The sequence below is a fragment of the Mesoplodon mirus genome (genome assembly GCF_964341445.2).
Source record: "Mesoplodon mirus genome assembly, chromosome: 3".
In the NCBI taxonomy this organism is placed as follows: Eukaryota; Metazoa; Chordata; class Mammalia; order Artiodactyla; family Ziphiidae; genus Mesoplodon; species Mesoplodon mirus.
The window spans coordinates 38,549,296-38,573,540 of NC_138978.1; the positions used below are offsets into that span (position 1 = coordinate 38,549,296).

General features: G+C 46.0%; 3 protein-coding genes across 3 annotated transcripts in view; 2 read left to right on the top strand and 1 right to left on the bottom strand.

The window, feature by feature from the left end:
- Window positions 1–1,081: 1,081 nt before the first annotated feature.
- Window positions 1,082–12,749, top strand: CFAP144 (cilia and flagella associated protein 144). Its single transcript, XM_082612652.1, has 4 exons — window positions 1,082–1,253; window positions 4,242–4,301; window positions 6,296–6,399; window positions 9,027–12,749. Exons 1-4 carry the CDS (start codon window positions 1,121–1,123, stop codon window positions 9,126–9,128), a joined length of 399 nt encoding a protein of 132 aa, XP_082468778.1. The 5' UTR covers window positions 1,082–1,120; the 3' UTR covers window positions 9,129–12,749.
- Window positions 12,657–19,414, bottom strand: EBNA1BP2 (EBNA1 binding protein 2). The gene is made up of 9 exons (XM_082612651.1): window positions 19,219–19,414; window positions 19,052–19,135; window positions 18,679–18,848; window positions 17,943–18,066; window positions 16,777–16,866; window positions 15,059–15,134; window positions 14,747–14,840; window positions 13,017–13,179; window positions 12,657–12,870 (listed from the first exon to the last, which is right to left on the bottom strand). Exons 1-9 carry the CDS (start codon window positions 19,282–19,284, stop codon window positions 12,820–12,822), a joined length of 918 nt encoding a protein of 305 aa, XP_082468777.1. The 5' UTR covers window positions 19,285–19,414; the 3' UTR covers window positions 12,657–12,819.
- A 454-nt stretch (window positions 19,415–19,868) lies between these two features.
- Window positions 19,869–24,245, top strand: part of CFAP57 (cilia and flagella associated protein 57) — a gene marked incomplete at its 5' end in the record, with an annotated part of 75,738 nt that continues 71,361 nt past the window's right edge. Inside the window, one exon of the mRNA XM_082616393.1 lies at window positions 19,869–20,025. Coding sequence (XP_082472519.1) covers window positions 19,869–20,025 — 157 coding nt within the window. The remainder of the gene's footprint in view (window positions 20,026–24,245) is intronic.

Genomic DNA, 24,245 nt, shown 5'->3' on the forward strand with positions numbered 1-24,245 from the left:
CAGTAGTAGTGGTGACTGCCAAGGGCTAGAGATAGGAAGCAATGGGGAGCTGTTTAATGCATATAAAAACTTTCTGGAGATCGGTTTCACACAATGTGACTATACACTACTGAACTACAATACTTAAAAATGGTTCAGGGCTTCCCTGGTGGCACAGTGGTTGAGAGTCCGCCTGCCGATGCAGGGGACACGGGTTCGTGCCCCGGCCCGGGAAGATCCCACATGCCGCGGAGCGGCTGGGCCCGTGAGCCATGGCCGCTGAGCCTGTGCATCCAGAGCCTGTGTGTGCTCTGCAACGGGAGAGGCCACAACAGTGAGAGGCCCACGTACCGCAAAAAAAAAAAAAAAAAAAAAAAAATGGTTCAGATGGTAAATTTTATGTGTGTTTACCATAATTTAAAAAATTTAAATAAATAAACTGTAAAGTCCCTAAGGTACTTTTAGGGTTAGGAAAGGGTTGTTCTGTCTATATTATCACATGGCTGATATGGGCCACAATGTCTTCTCAGATAGCAAAGCTCCACTGTTTGTGAGACAGTCATAGAGGGTCTCAGTTCTGGGCACCTGCTTTAAAGTGGGAGAGGATGGGACTTCCCTGGCGGTCCAGTGGTTAAGACTCCAGCTTCCAATGCAGGGGGCACAGGTTCAATCCCTGGTTGGGCAACTAAGATCCCACATGCCACAGCGCAGTCAAAACAAACAAACAAACAAAAAAACAGAAAACAAAAAAACAAAAAAACACAAGTGGGAGAGGTTTCTGACTACTTCCAAAATCTTTTTTAGGAAATGACTGGCCAATCCTAAGCTCGTTACCTCTCGGGTCTATTGCTTCACGGCCAGTTGTTTTCTGGCGGTGTCCAGCTGCGATTCTGTAACCAGACTAGGTCCTGAGAAGCTGGGAAGGTGAGTTGAGCGGCCAAAGGGACGGGCCATGCGTTATAAGATTTGGGGAGGAGGGGGGTGGACGGGCAGGAGTAAGATCCAAGGGAGGAGGGTGAGCTAGCATGTGTTGCCTGGAGACGGCTTGGGACTCTGTTGCCTGGAGACCTGGCAGCCGGTCAGCGTCCAAAGGGTGGTGAGAGGGGGGTAGGTACTGACCAGACACAGCAGAGCCAAGGCCATGGCTGGACACCAGAAGGAGAAGGGGATCGCAAATGAGGTCCACCAGAACCAGATCCTGCGGGAATTGTACCTCAAAGAGTTACGAACCCAGAAACTCCACACGCAGTATCACGTGAATCCACTCCGCAAGGGTGAGGGGAGCTGCGGGATGGAGGAAGGGAAAGGGGGCGCCCCTAGGAAGGAGCCGGCAGAGGTGCAGGTGGGGTGCTGGGTGGAGCACAGTAGGAGATGCCTCCTGTGACCTCTCATCCCTTCATAGCCTTCAGGAACTATGACTTTGGGGTTGGAGAGGGGTCTCACCCCCCATCACATTGAACGTATTAGATACATTAAAATGCATCCACGTCCTGATTAAATAGCATTTTATTGTAAAAAATTTGAAAGGCTTTTTATAAATTTGCTTTTGAAATATTTTGCAGGTTTTATGTTTTCTTTTGCATGTGTTTTGGTTTGTTGCTATCAAAGGATTTCTTTCCGTCTTCTAACATTGTCTTAAGACCTTCAGAAAGTTCAAGGGGAGCAGACTCAGGGTCCAACGTGCCCCCTGATAAAATGGCCGCACCCCCACTCCTCACTTTGCACATTCCTGGGCCGGTTTCATCTGGTCCTGTAACATCAGCTCCCCCTAAATGCCACCGAGTCTCAAATGGAGCCCCAGACCCACGTCCCCAGCCACCTCCCGGCTCCCTTCCCCTGGACATCCCTTAGGTTCAGAAAACTGGGCTCGTGCCGCACCCCTCCCCCACCTGCAGCTACTCCAGAATATTTGGTTTTAGCCAAAGACACCACAGCCCTTCTCTCTCCCAAGTTAGAAGCTTGGGAGTCATCCTCAGTCTCTCTCTCCCTCCCTCCACACAGCTGAGTAGGCACTGTCCTGTTTGTTCCTTATCCTTTCTCTCACATGATGGTTCCCATGTTCCCGCCTCAGTGGGAAACACATGATGATGTGTTTCTCTCACATGATGGTTCCCATGTTCCTGCGTCAGTGGGAAACACCACCATGCATGGCGAGGCCTCTCTGCCTCACCTCACTTGTCTCCGCTCTCTGTCCATCCTCACTCCCGGGCCCTCGTCAATCCTGCCTGCATTGGTCTGATGGGCTTTTTTTTTTTTTTTTTTTACATCTTTATTGGAGTATAATTGCTTTACAATGGTGTGTTTTTGCTTTATAACAAAGTGAATCAGTTATACATATACATATGTTCCCATACCTCTTCCCTCTTACATCTCCCTCCCTCCCACCCTCCCTATCCCACCCCTCCAGGCAGTCACAAAGCACCGAGCTGACCTCCCTGTGCTATGATGGGCTCTTAACTCTCTCTTTCCCTCCAGGCCCAGCTCTCCAACCCTCCCCTACACCACAGCTGGCGAAAGCCGTGCTAAAGGGGATTTGATCATCCAGTCCCTCTGTAAAATCCTCAGTGGTCCCACAGACTCTGAGCTAAGGTTTAACCTGATCAGTACCTAAGGCCCCCGTGGATCTAGCTCTGCTGCCCACCCAGCTTCATCCTGACTCCCCTCCCAACCCGCACACTGTTCCTTTAATAAAAATTTTAGTGCCTGGTCTGCACCAGCCACAGCTCTTTTCTATCCCACCGTATTTAGATGCATGGATTTCCTAAATCATCTTCAGTTTCATAAATATTGTTCCTTCTTTCCGAACTTCTCCCCCAGTCCTGGGCCTGATTAACTGTAGTCCAATGCAGCCCAGCTTTGTAAAGAAAATGTAACATCATTTTTAAAAATAGAATTTGCATATAGTTAAGGTGTACCACGTGATGTTTAGATATACATATACATATACACAGTGAAGTGATGACGACAGTCAGCTAAGGAGCATATCCACCTTCTCACATATTTACCTTTGCAGGGGGCAGGGTGAGAGTACAGAAAATGTACGTCTGCATTTAGCTTATAACTAACCTGGTTTTCCTCTGGAGCTGCCAACTACTAATTCCAAGAAAACTACTAACGTCCAATTCTATTTAAACTTGGTCTATTTCAACAATTTAAATAATCCCTTCAAGCAGCGTCCAGGCTTCCTAGGAAAAGCGCTTGGGCTCCCAGCTCATGGTCCTTGGGCACATGATTAATATGATCCGCTGGGATTAAGTGAGGAAATATTAGAATTTGTATCTATGTTTACACTTATGTATAAAGAAAGAAATGATGCTTTGTTAATATATGACAATAGTGCATAGAGACTATATAAATATTCATATGCGGAAGTTTTTTTACTGGTAGGAGTTTGAGATAGAACACTTGGAGATCACTGGTTCCTTCTGGCCTCTGCTCACTTACTACTACTCTCCTCCTAGCTCCTTCCACTAGAGTTACTCTGCCTCTCGATGTTTCTCTAACTCACCAACCTCACTCTTGGATCCCACATATCCTCACACAGCAAATTTATTCAGCACTCTGCTCTAATGTATATCCTTAGAGACATATCACCCACACTACACCCCACCATCAACATGGGTTTACCCATATAACCTGCTTTATGTGGTTGTGCATCCCATTTATATTTGCTTGATATTATATATCTGTTTATTGAGCATCACCACAAATAGAGTGGAAGCCCAGGGAGTACGGGGACCTTCTCTTTCTTGTTTGCAGCCCTATCTCCAGTGCACCAGTAATTACGGGCTGAATAGATGTCCGTGGATCCTACACCTATGTTATCACATGGCCTGCTGGGTATATATCACTATCTCTGGCTGCCTGGTATGTCTGCATCCCCATAGACCAGTCTGTCCCAGAGAACATTCTGTGATGATGAGAACATTCTCTATCTGTGCTGCCCTAAATGGCAGCCAGTAGCCACATGTGGCTGTTGATCATTTGAAATACAGCTGATGGGACTGAGGAATGAATTTTCAATTGTATTAAATTTAAATTATTCAAATTCAAGTCACCGCATGTGGCTGGTGGCCACCATACAGGACAGTGCCTCTCAGATTGTGAGGTACCCGAAGGTCTTATGCCCTAGTGCCCAGCACAATACCTGACACATGACAGACACTCAGAAAATGCTGACTGGGTGTCTGGCCTAGGGTGGGTCTTAGAGAGGCCAGGAAGATCGTTTTTTAACTTGAATCTGTGATGCTGTTTTTCTCTAGTTCACACAATCGCCAGAAAGCCCATGTCTTGGCATGATAACCTGGAGGAACCTGCAGATGGTAAGTCTGGGGTCCGAGAATACTGTTGAGATAGAGCATGGAGAGGCAGCCAGCTGGGAGTCTCTCAAGGCAGTTGTTCTTTGGGGCAGGCCTCAGTCCTCTGTTTGATCATCTGAAAACGGGGCTCATACTGACAAAGCTCACAAGAGACTGACACATTCAAATAAACAGCCAGTTTATTAACTGTCAAGCCAAAAAGCATGTTCCTAATGGCCCTGACATTACGGTCATTCATCCATCCAACACTTAGCTGTTACAAGCACGGGTTCTGGAGTCCTACTAACTGAGTTTAAATCCTGGTTCTGCCACTCGTTAACTGTGTGACTTTGAGCAAGTTTTTTAACCCCTCTGAGCCTATCTGTTAGGGGCATTGGGAAGATTAAACAAAATAACCCAAGTGCTTAGAACCGTATCTGGTACACTGGCGATCAGGACATGTTATTATTTTCATTATTACCACGTGACAGTCACTAGGATGGGGCTGGGGATCTCATACCATAGTCAAGGAGACAGACTAGTAAATACACAGGTAAACAGAGAACAAGATTGGGATGGTAGCAGCATAGAAAACAGGTGTCCACCTGAGGCGGTGGCGTTCTGGGAAGTCTTCTCGGAGGAGGGGAGAAGGGGGTGAGGTGGAGTATGTCAGGGTGAGAAGAGTGTGGAAGGACATTCCAGGTATATGGAAAAGCACAGAAATGAGGCAACAGCAGGGCCCACGGACTGTGAGTAGTTTGGCATGGCTGGGATGTGCGGGTGAAGGGGGGCCACGTCTGGGAATGCGGGAGGAGAGATACTTGATGGGAAGCCTAGTCCTTCTGGCAAGCTCTCCTCCCTCCCTCTACCTTCTTAGAGTGGAGTTTGATAGAGGAAAGATGTGCGATTGTTGTAGAAGGACAGGGTGGGAAGTGAGGGGTGGGAAGGAGGAGTGAGGATCTCATAGCATCACAGAGACAGACAAGTAAATAGACTAATAGCGAACAATCCAAGAAAGTAAGGTTGTTATCTGCAGTGGAGACATCAGCCTGGCTAGAATGAAGGCTAGGAGCTGGGGACTTGCAGCAATAAGGAAAATAACAGGTGGTGAGGGGCTCAAACACCGGACAGGAGTTCATTACTAGCTGCCTTGTATTCAGGATAAGCTCGGCCCGAGGCCAGGTCCTGTATTCACAGTCCTTCATTTACTTCTCAGACATCTTGCTGAGGTAGATATTTTCCTCCCGTTTTGCAGATGAACAAAGTGTGGCCCAGAGAATTTAACCACCTGTCAAGCTAGTAGTGGAAGGGCCACGAATGCCCTACTACAAAGCCAGCTTCTTCCCCTTGTCAGACTGCCTCTCTCAAATTGAGACTGGATAGGGCAGATTGCAAATGAAATGTGTCTAAGTCCTTAAGCCGCGGAGTTACAGATATACCTGGTGTTGACAGCCATGCTGATTTCAATCCAGAAGGACCTGACCTCACCTGGTACAGCCCAGCTCCTCACTCTCTCTGCTGCAGCTACATCGCCCAAACTTGCTCATGCCCCAGGACATTTGTTCTTGCTGCCTGTGGCGTGCTTTTCCTCTGCCTCTCTCAGGGCTGGCTCCTGCGAGCCTTCTCACTGAGTAGCCAGCCCTGCCCCAACATGCCCCTTTGCCAACTCCCTTCTTCAGAGTTTGCATCACTGTCTGCCACCATTGGGTTTGTTTTTATAGGTGTATATTGTGTCCCCTGTCCCCTCACCTAGACTACATCTCCAGGAGACCAGGGACCATGTCTATCTCACTCTGCTCTACCTCCAGGGCTCAAACAGTGCCTGGCACAGAGTTTGTGCTCAACAAATGTTTGTTGAGAGATGAGTGGAGGAACCAGATACCTGTGTCGCGAGGACTAGGCAAGCCTCTGAGGCTGATGCTCTGCCTCTAAGAAAGGATGTGCCAGAGTCAAGGGCACAGGATCTCTCGTTTGGTCCCAAAGCCTGACACCTTCATAACTCATGCCTCGTCTCCCAGCCAGGTTTCTAAATCTTATCCACCATGCTGCCCAGGGACCAAGGATGAAATACCCCGAGACACAGACTGAAAGTCAAGAGATTGGATGGGACTCAGAGCCCTTGGTAAGTGTGTCTCCCTCACTTGGAAGGTCAGAGGTAATCCAGTGGTGGCTCAGAGAACAGAGTATGGAGCTGACTGCCTGGGCTTGACCTCTGGCTACCATGTACTAGCTGTGTGACCCTGGTAAGCGACTAAGCTCTTTTGTGACTAAGTTTCCTCCTAGTACAGTGGAGATATTACAGCACTTATCTCATAAGATTGTTCCGAGGCTTAAATGGGGTGGTGTTTGTAAGGTGCTTAGAAGAGTGCATGCCATGTAGTGAATGCTGGTAAGTGTGGATTAAGCAAAGCTTGCTGATGACAGACGGCCTGAGTTTGCTCTCCCAGGTGTTAGTAGAGTGGTCTCGGGCATATCACCTACATCTCTAAATTCTATCCCCTTCTCTGGAAAATGCAAATGCCCGTAACATATTTGCCTCATTGATTGGAGCAATCAACCCTAGGTGCAAGGAGCCTGGCAAACGCAGTCTTTAGCACATGATCTCCCTAAATGATATAGGGCTTCTGTTCCTGAGGAAGAAATGCAGGATTTTGAATAGACAACTTGAAGAGCTTCCTGCTGCACTTGTCTTTCAACTCTGATTATGTCTTTCCTCATATAGAAGGTTTTAATTTTTAAGTAGTCAGACGTGCCAATTGTTTCCATTTTGACTTCTGGGTTTTGTACCTTACTTAGGAAAACCTTCAAAAACCAGAGTTAAAAAACACCTAACTTTGCTCTGTATCTCCCCCTAAGTTGTTATTACTGTTGTAGTTAAGATTTGGCTATGAGCCCGTCTGTTTCTTTTGTGGAAGATGTGAGGCTGGAGACACTGTTCCTCAGCTGTGTCAGAATTTCCTTCATTACCTCAAAGGCACCAAGATCTGCACACCCTGTCTTTATACTTGCTGCCCTGCTGATACCTCCTGGCCCCCAGCCCTCACTCCTTGAGAAGTCCCACTCACCCTACATGAAATCCAGGAGTCACCTCTTCCCTAAAGCCCATTAAGACACTTCTGTCCCCCACTCCCCCTGGGCTTCTTGAGCACCATGTGCTCCTGCTGAGCTGCAGCTCAATATCAGTGCATCAATGTAACCTGGTGACCCTGGAGCCAGACAGCCTGCGTTCAAATCCCAGCTCCAATGTTCTCTAGCTTTGTGAACTTAACCTCTCTTAACTTCCATGCATCTGCCTTAACATGGGGATAATAGTATCAACACTTGAAGGTTTGTTGTGTGGATGAACTGAGACATACATAAACTGCTTAAAATGGTACCTAGCACACAGCATGTGCTCAGTAAATGCGGGCTACTGTGATGCTGAGGGGGAATAATAGACAAGACGGCATGGGGCCCAACTGAGGACCAGCTTGGTGCTTCTCCTGGCCTGTTGGCTTAATCCCTGTTGTCTTTACCTGGTGAGTAATTTTCTAGTGTGCTCCCTTCCCAAGAACTCCCCACACCCTGGAGTCCTCATATTTCTACAGGCGCCTGTCTTTCTCACCCATTTATTTATTTTTTATTTTTAAAATTTTTTTGTGGTACGCGGGCCTCTCACTGTTGTGGCCTCTCCCGTTGCGGAGCACAGGCTCCGGACGCGCAGGCTCAGCGGCCATGGCTCATGGGCCCAGCCGCTCCGCAGCACGTGGGATCCTCCCAGACCGGGCATGAACCCGCTTCCCCTGCATCAGCAGGCGGACTCTCAACCACTGCACCACCAGGGAAGCCCAGAAGTGTTGCATCTTTGACCAGCACATCTCAGGGCAGGCCCACCAGCCATGATAGGAAGAAGTGAGACTGGCTTGGCCAGCCCTGCCCTGCGTGGGCCCCCAGATCACTAGTCACTGTGGGGTTTCAGAGGGTCTGGAAATACACACCTGTTCATTTTAAACCTGGGGACAATGCCATCAGATGGCACTGGCGGCAAAGTAAGAAAACGTACCCAGAAAAGTTAGATCCAGGGGTCATGCAACCATGAAAGGTAATTAAGCTTTCAGAATGATGTGTTTGGGGGCGGAAGAGGTTTGATCAGCCCCAACTTAACACAGGGCTCCTGCCCCTAGCAGCACCTCGCCCCGCACAGGCAGAGAACTCCAACCCCAATACTGGGACTCTGGGGAAGCCACATTCAGTGAGTATCGCTCAGCCTCTGGTCTCCTGGTAACATTTGCTGAAAGTATAACCTTTTAGTTAATGGCACAGTGTAGCTTCTGTGAGATTTGTGTGTCCCGGGGCTCACTCTTACTCAGTTCTCTGTGTAACTACTCCAACAACATCCAATCTTTCATTCAGCAAATATGTCTTGAGTCCCCTGTGTGTGCTGGATACTGTTCCAGGTGCTGGGATACAGATGCAGCACCTCCCCTCATGGAGCTTCCATGCCAGTGGGGGGAAAGAGTCCACAGGCCTCCACTGTAAGCAGCGGGAAAGGGCAGTGCAGCAACTCTGCATAGTTGAGATTCTCATGCAACCCTGCAAGTCTTTTGGTGGAAATGTTGTCTTTATTTCACAAACAAGGTTTACCAAGGAAAAGCACCAGAGGCTTGAACATCAGGAGACTGAGGCCTGATTCAAGTCCAGGTCCCTACAAGCCCAGGTCTTCCTCCTTCCCCACTGGCTTCTTTCTGATGTCTGCATTCCCCTCTCTAGGTCAACCCACAACGTGACGACCACAGGCTGAACCACTTCAGGGTCTACAATGACATCACTCTATACAAGGCTAAAATGTGGAGCTTGAGAGATGATCACTAGTATTCCCACAGTGCTGTCAATCGCTGTCGTTAATGCCCAAAGTGTGTGCTTCCCAGGTAAAAAAAAGACACTTTAAAGCCTAGGTCTGACTTTTATTGTCCTCAGTCTCACACTTCTCCCTGGTTCATATCCTTAATTTAATAAACTAGGGGGAGAATTCCAGTTAAAGATGGCAAACTAAAGGCCTACAGTATCTCCTCTGCCTTCCAGACCCCAGTAAAGGATAATAAATGGATTTTTTAAAAGGTATGAACCCACAACAGAGAAAATGAGAGAGAAACATTAGCAGCCAAGAAGACTGAAGCCATGTTTAAAAGATGGAAAGCTGATGGAAGAGGGTGGAGGAAACCACAAAATGCGAGTGGGACACCTCTGAGCCCAGAGCTCCGCCCCCCAGAACTCTGGAGGGAGGTCAGGACTCTGGACAGAGTGGGGTGTGTTGGAGGGAACTGAAATGGCCACTGGGAGGGGGTCTGCAGGGAGTCTCCTCCACACACCCCAGCACCAGGCGTGTAACAGCTCCCACGCTGGGGGTTTACTCTTGGAGAAATGGGTAAAGCCCAGGGCTCAGGGACACTAAGTAAGACGTGGGGTAGGAGTGAGGTGTAAGGCTGAAGACAATGACCATCTGTGAAAAGAAGGTTGAACCTCCCACTCGCACATGCTGCATTTTTACCCTGGGTTTGAAGCTAGAGGGCTCCTTTCTGAAAAAATGAAACAGCTCTAAAGAAAAGACCCCCCCCACATACGATACCATTTGAAGGTCCTGGGAAACAAGAACCGGGGAACGTCCAGGCAGGTGAACACACGGAGGTGCTGGGAGAGTCACTAGCCCAGGGAGGGCATGGACGCTCTGTGCACTGCCCCCCACCCTGCCCCCAAATCGTTTGCTCTCTGTATCTCTTCCATCTGGCTCTTCCTGACTTACGCCTTGAAGGGTGAAGTCATATATTGCTGTGGTCACTCCTGCTTTTGTATCCTGCCAAGATTGAATGGAAGCTCCAACGCTGAGTCGCCTCACCCTGACAGCCATTTTCATACAAGGCTGGACTAGACCAATTATTAGTGACTACATGGGAATCTAGAAGGGGGCCAGTATCTCATATAACTGTTACAAACTTTTTGCTCTAAGGAATCCATGGTCAATGACCAAAGGGTGATCTGTGATATCATAGAAAGAGATTTGGTCTTTTCCTGGTTCCTGACGCAGAGCTCCTAAATCCTTCGTAATTTCCTGAAGGATAGGGGTGGTAGGAGGGTCTTTTGTTCTAATGAGGTGACTCTTAGCAGCCTCTAGACAGCTTCAGCATGGGGGCTGCTCCCCAGGAAGACCAAGCCTTGGTGAGAAACTTGCAACTTTCAGCCCCACCACCCAACCTCTGGGGAGGGAGGAGGAGCTCAAGATTGAATTAATCACCAATGGCCCATGATTTCATCAATGATGCCCACATAGTGAAACCTCCAAAGACCCCTAGACTGCAGGGTTTGGAGAGCTTCCAGGTGGGTGAACACATCAAGGTGCTGGGAGGGTGGAAGTGTTTTAACTATCAGGATCTGTGGCTTGAGTGTGCCTGGCATTTGGATGCACCTGGTCTTCCTTTAAGGTAGTGTAGATTATTGCTAGATTACTGGATTTTCTTGAGTGGTCATTAGCTTACAGCAGTCTCCTGAATGCCTTTAAAATTCTCTGTCTTCAATCCCCTAGTGGGATTTCTAAACGAATTATCCTACTCTATCCCTATCAGATTCACCTCCAACATTTTATCATTTGTACTTTCAATGCCACAAAATATCTCCAAGAGTCCCTTTAATGTGAAGTTTTCTGCCAGTGTCACTTCCTCTGGGACATCATCATCCTTTCCATCATTTTCCTCATTCTGTTAAGTTCACATTCACTATTTCTCTGGCTGCATCTCTATCTAGTCTCTGCAACAGCAGCCTTGTCTCCATTCCCTCATCACCTATCTCTCCTATAACTCCATTTGCATTCTATTCAGTTTTACCTCCAACCTTACCACTTTTCATTTCTTTGCTGCACTTTCATCTGTTGGTCAATTCCCTCTTTCAATTACTTACTTTTGTAAAATGCCATGTGGGTTTATTGCTGGAGATGAGGAGACAACACAACTGCACTCTTTGCCACCTGTGTATGAACTAAATAACAGGTGTGCAGTGACCAATCACCCACATACTTCAAAAGAAGTGATATTTGGCCACTATTCATTATGTATCTTTTATGCAGTGGTTTATGGACTGAAGAGTCAGCAGCAAAGTTTCTACTTTCTGCAATTACTTGGTTAACAATACTTTGGTAACTGAAACATGAACCGTCTTGTCGAGGAACACTGCTGCTACAACTGCACCTTGATAGCTCAAGTCCACGTATATTGGAACAAAGCAAAGCAAGAACAGCCTGGACTCGCTAATGGGAACTGCTAGCTCCTACTTATCTTTCAATGCATGGAATTGCATTTTAAAGCAGTATGAGGGCTAATGCTGAGTTCTATAAAGTATACCTCTGAAATTAAGGAAAGTGATTCCATTTGCTATAAAGAAAAAAAAAAAAAAGGAAAGAGGGTACATTGTTTTCAAAACCTTTAGAAGTACTCAAATCAGTAATTTACTTTTGTCCCTACCAGTGTGAACCCTGGCAATCTGTGTTCACCTTTCTTAAAACTCTCAATATGTTCCACATATAATTCAAAGTCTCTGAGCTGAGGCTCCTTATTGGAATGACTATACATTACCCCATTCACTGCTATTGTACAGACTGTCAAAAGAGGTCAGGGTTAAACATTGTGGTCTTCTGAGAACATGACTTGTTTGCTTAAAATTTTGTTCACTGAAATTAGTTTACAAAAACTAAATTCATTCTTTTTGTTCTAGAAACTCAATATCATAGGAAACCAGAGAGATCCTTTTTTAAGTCCCAGTGATGCTACAAGGAAACAATGTGAAAATCAGTTGTTTTTTCTGCCTAAGCATATAGAGTTCTCAGATATCTGTAGCCTCCTCAAAGTATGGCTTCTAAACTGGACGAGAGAGAGGAGGGCAGGGAAGCTGTCTTCCTTTCCCACCTTTCAAGATACAGGAAAGCCCAACACGTAACATGGCCTGCCCACCACATCCAACCTGTGCACAGCTCCCAGCCAGCAGTGGAGAAGCTTCAAACATGCGCCACCGTGGCTCAGCAGACATTAGGGAGAGCCACCCCACCCAGCAAAATAACCCTACACAGGTATACACTCTCATACGGCAGGCAGTGTCCTCAGCATTTTACACATATTAACTCCATGCTGAAAGGAACCCTCTTTGGTAGATACTATTATCATGTCTACATGGAGATGACAAAGCACAGAAAAATTAACTTGCCCAAGGTCAAGCAGCAAGTATGCAGCAGAGCCAGGTGTCAAACCGAGCAGTCTGGCCCCAGAATCCACGCTTTTAACTTCCACCGGGCTCATTTATTTATTATCAATAAATGGCAGTATTATTTAATATGTAAAAAGTAACTTCTAAATCTTCTAGTCCTGAGTTTTTAACCAAGAATATATATTTCTCTGAAAACTTTTCTTTAGTGTATTGAAAGAATTTTTACAAAAGGAAACCAACAGAAGGGATCCAACTGCATTGTGAAATCCCAAGTCTCCATCCCTGTTTCTTGGTCTTTGTATACAAAGATGCTGCTTATTTAGCGTGTTCTGCTCTTCATTTTCTCTCTTGTCCGTTTTCCGGGTCTCTTCTGCAGAAAAGGAAACACCACATGTATTCACACAGCAGCTCGCCTTCTGCTCCAGGGTGAGGATACAGGGAAAGAAAGGGAAGGGGAGGGGCAGGGTGGGAGAGGAAGCTGCTCTGGCCCCTCACCTGCGCCCTCGGCTCACTTACATTTGATCCTTTCTTTCCAGGCCTCTTGAGGCCCTTGCCATGAGCTGTCTTGGCCCGGAAGCTGGATACATCATCATAGCTCTCACGAGTGTTCCACTTGGAGCCTTTCTTCTTCCCACCATAACCAAACTTCTGGTTTTTATAGCGTCGCTTGGCACTGGGCCTGGAAAAAAGCGGTCTTACACGTTACCCTCAGCACTGCAAATCGTGATGAATGTAATGACCCAACAATACCCTCGGTTTCCTATCTGTACAGATACTACTGTACCTAGAATCTCATCCTTGGCCCCACATTTCTACTCTACAAACTCCCCAGGCAAGCTCATCTATTTACAGTCTTAACCACCAAAGCAGGAAAACAAGGCAAGAATCAGGAAAAGACCCAGATATACCATGTGGCTTACCACTTATCTTCAGAAACCTTTCTTAAACTAAATCTTGCTAAGTCATCCTCAGTTGTTTCCATTCCTCTCAAGGATATTAAATGCAGTTAACATTCAGGTGTAATACATTTTAAAACTGGTCATGCCACAGGAATCTCAATTCACCATATCCAAAGTCACACGTCACCTCTCTTCTAGACTGGTTTCGGCTCCTGTATCTATGTCCTAACTTGAGGCTGGTGGTCCTACCATCCACTCAGCCACCCACACTATGAACCTGGAGTGGGCCTTGATTCTTCCTTCTTTCGTTCTCTACACCCAGCTCAGTTACTGAGACCTGCTAATTTAACCTCTTGAATATTTCTTCAACCCATTTTCTCTTCTCTACCCCCGTTAACACTTCTATGTCATTATCCTTGTTCTCTGGACTTCTGTAACAGTCCCCGCCTCCCTCACTTACACAAGCAACACTGAAATATTTAAGACATGAACATGACCTGCTCGCTATTTTGAATAAAGCCCATCAGCGACTCCCCATTGACTGCTGGATACAGCCCAGGCTCCTCACAAGGACAACAAACACTGCCCTGTAGTCGGCCCAGGTCCCCCCAGCTACACCGCGCCACTCCTTGCCCACACTGTATCCCTGTGATACCAAGTGCTGGCTGCCCTCATCTCTATGCTTTTGCTCATTAGTGTTCTTCTTTCTTCCCGAAACCCCGTGTCTCTCCCGTTCTCCTGGTTAATTCCTTCCTACTCATGCTTCAGACTAAGCTCAGGTGGACCCTCCTCCAGGAAGTCATCACCTGACCCTGACCCCTGGACCATGTCACATATTTCTAAAATGTGCTTCCAGACTACTCTGTCTAATGCCTCTGTCACAGCATGTTCTATATTATACAGAAATGACCATTTCCCCCAGGACGGGTGTCCAGAAATGCATAAAGGTAAATGAAAAGAACCAATAATAATATCCAACATTATCCCTTTCAATCTTCCTAATATTAAGAGGCACTTACAATTTTCTCATTTTCATAGATAAGGAAATTAACATTTAGAAAGGTGAAGTAACCTGCTCAAAGCTACCCTCCTAATGAGTGGCAGAGTCCAGATGGGAACCTTAGGTCTGCATACTTAACCATCACACATGAGGAATCAACTTCTACTGAGCGTTCACTCAAAATGTGCCAAATCCTGAAATCGCCTCATTTTAAACTTCAAAGATTCATGTGGCTGAACGGGCCCATCACACGGCCTGTAGCTGTGGCCACACTCTCTGCACTGAGGTCACACTGTGAACTGTGGCCCTGCATGCACCACCACCAAAACAGAACCCGGCACCCATACCCCTTCTTCATCTGCTGGCCTTTGGCTCCTTCTTTCTTGCTCCGTGCGACAGGCTTCTGATCTCCCTCAAGGAAGTCCAGTTTATCAGAGAAGCCTGGGAGTGAAGAAGTACTTTGATCAGCGCCATCACATTTTAAGAAAAGATTAAGCTTCAAAAGAAGGATGTTACTTATGGAATTGGTATTAAGAGGCCCATCTTGCTCCCCACACCATTCCCAAACCTTAGGTCCAACAGTTCCAAATCAATCAAGCCTTTGTTAGAATTAGCAGGTACCCCTGCTCTCCTGCAGCCTCAGGAGAGAATATACTCACCTTTCTGATATTTCTTAATGGCACTCATCATGTGTGCTTTCTCCCGCTGCCGCTTCTGAAGAACTTCTGTTTGCACCTGGACGTGGACACAGGACTGTTAAACCCACTCCCAGCCGGCACTGCAAGTGTCTACATTCTCTCAGTAACCACGCTGTGACATTACCACCACCGCTGAACACTGACTACGTGCCACAATTACACTAAGGCTCTAAGTATATTCTCCATCTCTCGTTTCAACCACCCAGTGAAGTAGAAATTCTTATGACCCCGAAACTGAAGCACAGAGAGGTTACACAACTTGACTGAGTCACACACGAGAAAGTGCAGAGCTGAGATTCACACCCAGGCCGTCTGCACCCTTACCCCATGACACAACCTGCCTACAAAACTGCACAAATCATGTTTATGTCTACATCCAATTCTCCCACTAATTATATTTGGGCAGATTAAATATCTAACCTACTGTTGCTAGGCATGAAAGTACCAACAGAGAAAACAATCTCTCCGAAAAACAAAGAAAAAAAGCTTTAAGGACAAAAAGAGATGATTAAACTCTAAGGCAGCACTCCTCCATCTCAACACTATGACAGCTGGGGCAGGATCACTCTGTGTGTGGGAGCACGGCCTGTCCTGGGCACCGTAGGGTGTTCAGCAGCCTCCCTGTCCTCTACCCACTAGCTGCCAACAGGACGCTCCCCACCAGGACGCAACGACCAAAAACATCTCCAGCATTGCTAAATGTTCCCTGGTGAGCAGAATTGTCCCCCACTGAGAAACACAGCCCTGAGGTTTCCTCACATTAGAAACAAGGGGCTAATGGACCAGACTAAGTTATTCTTTCCTTTGATAATTTAAGTTATGTTAAACCAATTGCCCAAGTCTTTGAGTTGATCTCAACCACCAACCACATCCATCCAACAGATCCACAGCTGCCCTTGTGCAGAGCCCAGGATGCTAATCTGCTCATACCCTGCTGAGGATCCATCAGTGAAATAACTGCAGCTGTGGACAGCAGCTCAGCACCCAGATCACAAGTGTTTACGTCCAAAATGTTAAAGTCTTAACACCCATGCTGATCCTCTTCACAGTCATTTCTTCCCACAACCCTAAGTTTAGTTCCTGTCATCTTCCTTCTTAGGTAACCATGAAATAAATAAGGAAATCAAGAAAAGTTTCATGGTATGCCTTCTGGCTTGACATTAGAACTCAGTCACAGTTCAAACATACTGGTGCCATTTTTTCTGATTGGATAACAATCAATAATATGATTGATTCCTTCAAGGACTTTATAATCATCTAGGCCAGTGATTCTCAAACCAGGATGTGTATTGGAAACATCTGAGAAGCTTTAGGGGCAAGGGATGAAAACATACAGATTCCCAGAGTTCCCGAAGCCTAGAAATCTGTTCTGAAGTTTCCCCAGTTGACGGTGCTGTGAGGTCAGGTTTGGAAACCATTGATCTGGACCCAATTCTCTGCTGTGCAGGTGTGCAAACTGCAGCCCAGAGAGGCGCATGACTTGCCGGTAGAGACCACACTACCTCTGGCTACACACAGGTGTCCAGGAGGGATTGTGCTCATGGACACTAGCACCCATGCCACTGTGAAACAGTAAACACACGATGGAACACACACGGGGCACGGAACCAACTCAGACCAAGCAATCTACTGACAAACACACTCGGCCCCATCCCATCCCTGCTCATTTTCCTTCCCACCTTCTTTCCGTATTTCCTAAGTGCTCGCAGCTGCTTAGCCTTTTCCGACTTCTCCATGGCGACCTGTTTAGCCTGCAGCTTCTGTCGAATCTAAAACACAAAATGTTATCAGCTTCTGTTATTTGAAAATGGGATGACTGCTGCTTAGGATGCACTGCAGCAGGGAGCCGTTATTTCCAGCTCTGCAAACTATGGGGCTCAAAGGAACCTTGTGAATCATCTACTTCAAGCCCTGCGTTCTACACACAAGGACAATAAGGCCCAAAGGCTGACCACTTTGTCCAAGACACCAAAAGTCTCAGCCTTGCAGCCAGAATATCAAAGCGACCTTCCTCCTCCCAGTGTGCTGTTTGATCCGTTTTGCAAAATGGTACTGTACCAGGAGAGAAGACTAACTTCTCTCCATCCCTACTGTCGGCAGACTGTGTCTGCAGCTTCAGCCCCCTTCTCCAATACACCACATACACAATAAAAGCTCAAACAGATATCAGGTACCTAGCAGCTTGCATTAAACATACACATCTCAGTTAAAGGATGAGCAGTTGTCAGTTTGAATGTGCAGAGATGGGTCTGGGCTCGTCTCTAGATTAGCTTCCCTGAGTTCACTGAGACAAGAAAATCCAGCTTGAGACCCAAGGGAATTATTTAGGTACATCTTGGATTAGATGTTGGTAATTCTCTGCCTCCCAAAGTTGAATGGGGGCAAATTCTACCTAACTCTCAATTATATCAAGTCTGAGCCATATATTAATCCTTCATTTTACAGAAGAGGAAAACCGAGGCCCAGAGAAAGGTAACTGTCTACAAGTTATAGTGCTGCCCCCAGGCATTGGCAGAAAAGAACTATTGTCTTTTCCACACATCATGCCATGACCAAGCCAGTTAGGAAATGCATAAATGCCATCTTTACTTCAGGGACCACACTTCTTACAGTACTTTCCTCCCCTTAACTGTTTAAATTAGGAAAAAGTCATCCTTACATTTATCCAACTGGTGGTGATTGGCACGAATCTGATGTAGATAACTGAGATAATAATTGTCCACTGACAACCCATTCCCTATCAGTGGCCTTATGCCTATGTTTAAATGTTAAAGGAGATAAGCCAGCTGAATACACTTAAGTACAACGCCTCGGCTACCCAGAGAAAACCATTTCTGTTTCTCACCTTCTGCATCTGCTGATCAGACTTGGCCATCTCTGCAAAATAATCCGTGGGCCGCTTGGTAGGGACTTTGAGCTGACGGAGGCGGGGCAATACTGCAAGCACTGCTGCCTGGGCCTGACAGTAGCTGAGGATGTAGGACAAAAGTGTAAAATAAGCTCAGGGAGAGAGGCCTTACATCCTTTTCACTGCTCTCATGAGGCATCCAAGGTCAGAAGGACTCTCAACATCTGACCTCCACCAGCAAGAACGCACACACAAACAAAAACACTAATAAAACCTCATTAACTTAATGGGAGAAATTGAGATGTACACTCTTTTTAAAAGGAGTGGGGAGTATTGCTAAAAATAAATTAGTAGTTTAAGAGAATGACCACTTTAGAAGTGCCCATTAACTTACAAACAAATGCCAATTACACATTCTTACTTGGTCACTAAGAAAAGCCCATATAAGGACCTTCCATAAGCAAATTTTTGTTCTAATAATTAACTGCACACACACACACACACACAAACTTTAAAACTGAGTATTTGAAAATAAACTGGACTTTAAATTGTGATTGCTGGACAAAGGGGCTCTTCTCCCAACCAGGGAGAATCTCCTAGCTCTTCAGTCCAAAGAAGCCTTCCTCCCTACGCCCCGGCTTACGACACCTCTGAGGAGTACAGGCCCACGGCTTCCCCCTCTCCAGCACAAGAACCCACAACCTCTGCTACATTTGGAAACAAACATACATACAAGCTCATCTCACGCTGAAAGTCATCTTCTGGATCAACAGCTTTCTGCTCCTTGTTCTGAGAAGTTGCCTGAGGTCCACGGATTTCCGGTACCGGACCCAGGGTCACATCAAGCCTTTCAACCCATTCCAGATCCCGCTTGAATTCAGCCAAACACTGCTTCAGGCCATTCTAGGAAGTTCAGACACTAAGCTCACAAGACAGTAACAGGCCAGTGGACGAAGACCTACCCCCCAAGACCCCGACAGGTAGTTGACCCTCTTGGCAATACGCAGGTTGTGTCTTTCCTGGGACTAGAACACAGCCTCCCGAGCACAACGGTGCCTCGCGCGCATCCCAAGTCCAGCACCCTCCAACCGGGCGCCCGAGCTCACCACGTCGTTCACGGCCTTCTTCGGCCCCTCTAGCACCACGTTGAGGCCTGGCTTCAGAAGCCCTCGGGAAAACGCCTCCTGCAACTACAGGGCACGATCGGCGGTCAGTACCGGGGAGTGAGGACCCCTCTCCTGCGCGCAGCCCCACGAGCTCGGCTGACACCTACCTCTCTGTCTGTGACAAGGGGGTCGTCAGAATCCGAGTCCGAACCTGAGAGCGGGGGAGTGTCCATCTCGCAGCACGCACGTCCACACCCGCCGGAGGAAGCGAAGGAGCCCAAGGCCCCCGCGCCTGTAAAAGGGCTCCCCTCGTCGCCGCCGCCGCCCGCTTTCAGCCCCCTGCCCTCCCGCCCGCAGCTCCACGTGGACTCGAACAGCACCAGCTCCCGACAGCCCCCAGATGCAGCTGAACTTTCTGATCGGAGTTCCGCTTCCGGCTGCTGACACACTTCCGGTTACCTGTTGCTATAGGAACCGCTCCGGCGTCTGTGAGTGCTGCGTTGCTTGGGATTCGTAGGCGTAGTACCTTGTATACACGTGTGCTCTGGTGATCCAGAGAGCAGAAGCGACAGGTGGGAAGGGTCCCTCGGGGTCGTCCGGAGGAGCAGGAAGCCACGAAGGCCAAAGGAAAGAGGAGACGCAGGAGCGGGGTCGGGGGCGCAGCAGAAGGTCGCAAGGGGTAGGGGGCGGAGGGGGAGTCCAGGGGAGGATCTAGGGGCGTGTCGAGGGGGGCGGGGACGGTAATGTGGGCGGGGTGACGCGCTTCTCCATGCTCACCAGCTGCTCTGCATCTTTAGCGAAACTCCTTACTGGGACCATGTCCACCGTGGTAGCTCAGTCGCTGCATGTTTTTGGTCTTCGATCCCACGTGTCCAACAATGTGTTCTTCTTCGATGAACAGATCATTATATTTCCTTCAGGAAATCACTGTGTGAAGTACAATGTGGATCAGAAGTGGCAAAAATTCATTCCAGGTAAAACCCTTCCCAACATGACACATACATAACCGTGTATGCCAAATATAACCCCATAATACCGACACGACGATTGAACGGAAACTTTTTTGGCCAACTTGAATATATATATAGTTCTATAAATGTAGAAGAAATGCATGTCTACTTGCCTTATTTAATGTATAGATTAATGAATCACACATACATAGTTAAAATCACATGTAAAATCATGTTATTTAAAAGTATTTTTTTTTCACTGTGATTTAATGAAAAAAATTCTTTTAAAGAGTTTCATGCATCTTCAATATCATTGTCTTTGTCGTCACCAGGGCCACTTTTTGAGTTTTCTAACAGTTTTCCAGAGTACACCACTTTTATGACAGCACATTTTGAACCCATGTATGGTGAAAGCACTGGAGATTTCAGCCCAAGTCACACATAACCGTCTGTATACTGTAACATTTGGTTTCGTTCGCATTGGTGCTGCTAATAATATACACGATTTCCACAGCTTAACCACCTACTCTCTTTTTCCACTCAACATGTTTCATTGTGACTTGCATACAAAAGACTGTACACTACATATGTGTAATATTTAAAGAACTATAATAAAATGAAGATCTGTGAACCCAGCAACAGGAGAGTAAATAGAACATTACCAGTTCCAGTGTTTCTCCCTGACTTCATTCTTCTCACACATGCAGACTCTCACTCCATCCTGGACTTTGTAATTATTCCCTTATTTCTCTACATAATTTTACCACATCTCTATCTGTGTGACCTTATGTAAGATATCCTTTTTGTTTGTGCTCTTCACCAGCTTTATATAAATGTAACCATAGTGTATGTATTCTGTGACTTGCTTCTTTTTTGCAACGACATACTTTTGAGATTCATGCATCCTGATACATATTAACTGAGTTCATTTTATTATTCATAGGACTCTAATTCTCAAGTATATTTATCCATTCTAGTGTTGATGGGCATTTGGGAATGAACTTTTTTTTCTATTTCAAATGATGCCACTATAAACATTCTTGCATGTGTGTACTCATCCACTTGTGCAGAGATTCTCCAGGACACACACCAGGACTAAAATTACTGGGTAATGTGGCAGTACCAATTCACACTGCCATTCCTCCACAACCTCACCCCCCTTTGCTATCTTTCTAGTTTCTACCTCCTAATTTTTGCTCATCTGATGCTTGAGAAAGGGTATCTTATTGTGGTTTTAATGTGCATTTATCTAGTACAAATGAGGATGAATAACTTTTCACACGGTTAAGGGGCTACGCATTCTGTGAAATGTCTTAAGTCTTTTATCCATATTCTGTGTTTTTTGGGGGTAATTTTCTTACTGATTTATGGGCACACTTTATATTTTCTGTATGCTAATCCTTTGTCAGATTATATATATATATATATATATATATATATATATATGTATATAAAATAATTCTCCCAGTTTGGGGCTTGTGTCTTCTTCCTCCTTATGGTATCCTGATGGACAGAAATTCTTAGTTTTAATGAAGTCAAATGTGTCAACCTTTTCCTTTTTGTGTCTTGTTGAGGAATCATCCCTTACCCCAAGCTTATTCTCCTGTATTATCTCTTCGGGGCTCTACACATTTGCCTCTCACCTTTTAGGCTCTGGGTTAGAGGGTGCTGAGTGTGTTAGGGGAATAGCAAGGAGGCCAGTGTGGCTGGAGTGGAGTAAATGGAGGAGGGGTGAGAGGTGAGGCAGAGTAATGGGAGCAACTTCACATGGGCTTTGAGGTCAAGGGCTCCTACTCTGAGTGAAGTGAGAGGCCAGCGGGGGAGGGGGGCGGGAGGGAGGGGGATTCTGAGCAGAGTGACATGATCTGACTTATGTTCCAACAGGTTCCTTCTGGCTACTGTACAGAGAATAGATTTAAGGAGGGGCAAGGGAGGAAGCAGGAGACCAGCTGAGAGACTATTGCTATTAATGTAATCCAGCTGAGAGAACATGGTGGCTCACAGCAGGTGGCAGGCAATAGGGTGGTGAAAAGAGATCAAAGCCTGGCTGTATTTTGAAGGTGAAGGTGACAGATTTCCTCATAGACCTGATGTAGGTGGAAGAGAAAAGGAAAAAGCAAGGGTTTTGGCCTGAGCAACCAGAAGGATGGAGTTGCTGCTAACTGAAGCAGGAAAGACTTCAGAATGAGCAGGCTTTGTGGAGCGTATCAGGAGGTTAGTTTTTGACATGGGAAGACTGAGATGCCTGCTAAATATGCAAATGGATCCTAAGCAAGCACTTTGATGTCAGGTCTGGGTTCAAGAGAGAGAGAGAGGTCCAGGCTGGTGATAGAAATTTGAGGGTCATCAGCATGGAGGTGAAATATTAGGTCCTTAGAATGGATTTGATCCCCCAGGGAGTGAATATGTTTATGAAAGAGAAGGTGAAAGATTGGGCCCTGGGGCCCTCCTACGTATAGTGCCAGGGAAATGAGGAACAACCTGCAAAAGAGTCTTTGGAGGAGTAGCCAGAAAGATAAGAGGAAATCCATGCAAGAGGTGAATGTATTTCAAGGAGGAATCAGCCACTGACTGGGTTAAAACAATGCGAAAGCATTTACAGACTCTGCAGTCAGTCAGCGTATATTGGTGGCAGGCGCTGGTGATTGAAAGAATGAATAAGCAAGAAAACCAGACCAGGAGCTCTCAGTATTGTAGTGGGGACAGGTATGTATTCAAATGAGCGGGACTATGTAAATGAGCAGCACACCTGCTAGGCCAGGTACAGCCCTGGTACAAAAGCGCAGAGGAGGGAGTGAACTGTTGCCCTTTCCATCCTCCAGGCAATCTCATCTATGTGCACACTTTAAACTCCACATGGTGACTTTTTATTTTTTTTTCTAAAGGCCAAAAGTAAATATTTCTTTTATTGTTTTATACAGTGTTTGTTTGTATACCAAGTTTTTGTTAACTGTTCCTTCTTGTTTCTCCACCTTCCTTTCTCTTTTTCTTTTTTTAAATTTTTACTGGGGTATAATTGATTTACAATGTTGTGTTAGTTTCACGTGTACAGCAAAGTCAATCTGTTGTACAAATACATATATACACTCTTGTTTAGATTCTTTTCCCATATAGGCCATTACAGAGTACTGAATGGAGTTCCCTGTGCTATACAGTAGTAGGTCCTTATTAGTTATCTATTTTATATATAGTGGTATGTATGTATCAATCCCAGTCTTCCAAATGATCCCTCCCCCCGCCTTACCCCTCAGTAACCATAAGTTTATTTTCTATACCTGTAACTCTATTTCAGTTTTATAGATAAGTTCATTTGTAGCCTTTTTTTAGATTCCACATATAAGCGATATCATATGATATTTATCTTGCTCTGTCTGACTTATTTCATTCAGTATGAGAATCTCTAGGTCCATCCAAGTTGCAGCAAATGGCATTATTTTGTTCTTTTTTATGGCTGAGTAATATTCCTTTGTATATATGTACCACATCTTCTTTATCCATTCCTCTATCTATGGACATTTAGGTTACTTCCATGTCTTGGCTATTGTGATAGTGCTACAGTGAACATTGAGGTGCATATATCTTTTCCAGTTATGGTTTTCTCCAGATATATGCCCAGGGTGGGATTGCTGGATCATATGGTAACTCTATTTTCATTTTTTTAAGGAAACTCCATACTGTTCTCCATACTGGCTGTACCAGTTTGCATTCCCACCAACAGTGTAGGAGGGTTCCCTTCTCTCCACACCCTCTCCAGCATTTATCGTTTGCAGATTTTTTTAAACATCTTTATTGGGGTATAATTGCTTTACAATGTTGTGTTAGTTTCTGCTGTATAACAAAGTGAATCAGCTATATGTATGCATATATCCCCATATCTCCTGCCTCTTGCAGTCTCCCTCCCACCCTCCCTATCCCACCCCTCTAGGTGGTCACAAAGCACTGAGCTGATCTCCGTGTGCTATGTGGCTGCTTCCCACTAGCTATCTATTTTACATTTGGTAGTGTATATATGTTCATGCCACTCTCTTACTTCGTCCCAGCTTACCCTTCCACCTCCCTGTGTCCTCAAGTCTTTTCTCTACATCTGCGTCTTTATTCTTGTCCTGCCCTTCCTCAGTTCTTCAGAACCATTTTTTCTTTTTCTAGATTCCATATATATGTGTTAGCATAAGGTATTTGTTTTTCTCTTTCTGACTTACTTCACTTTGTATGACAGACTCTAGGTCCATCCACCTCACTACAAA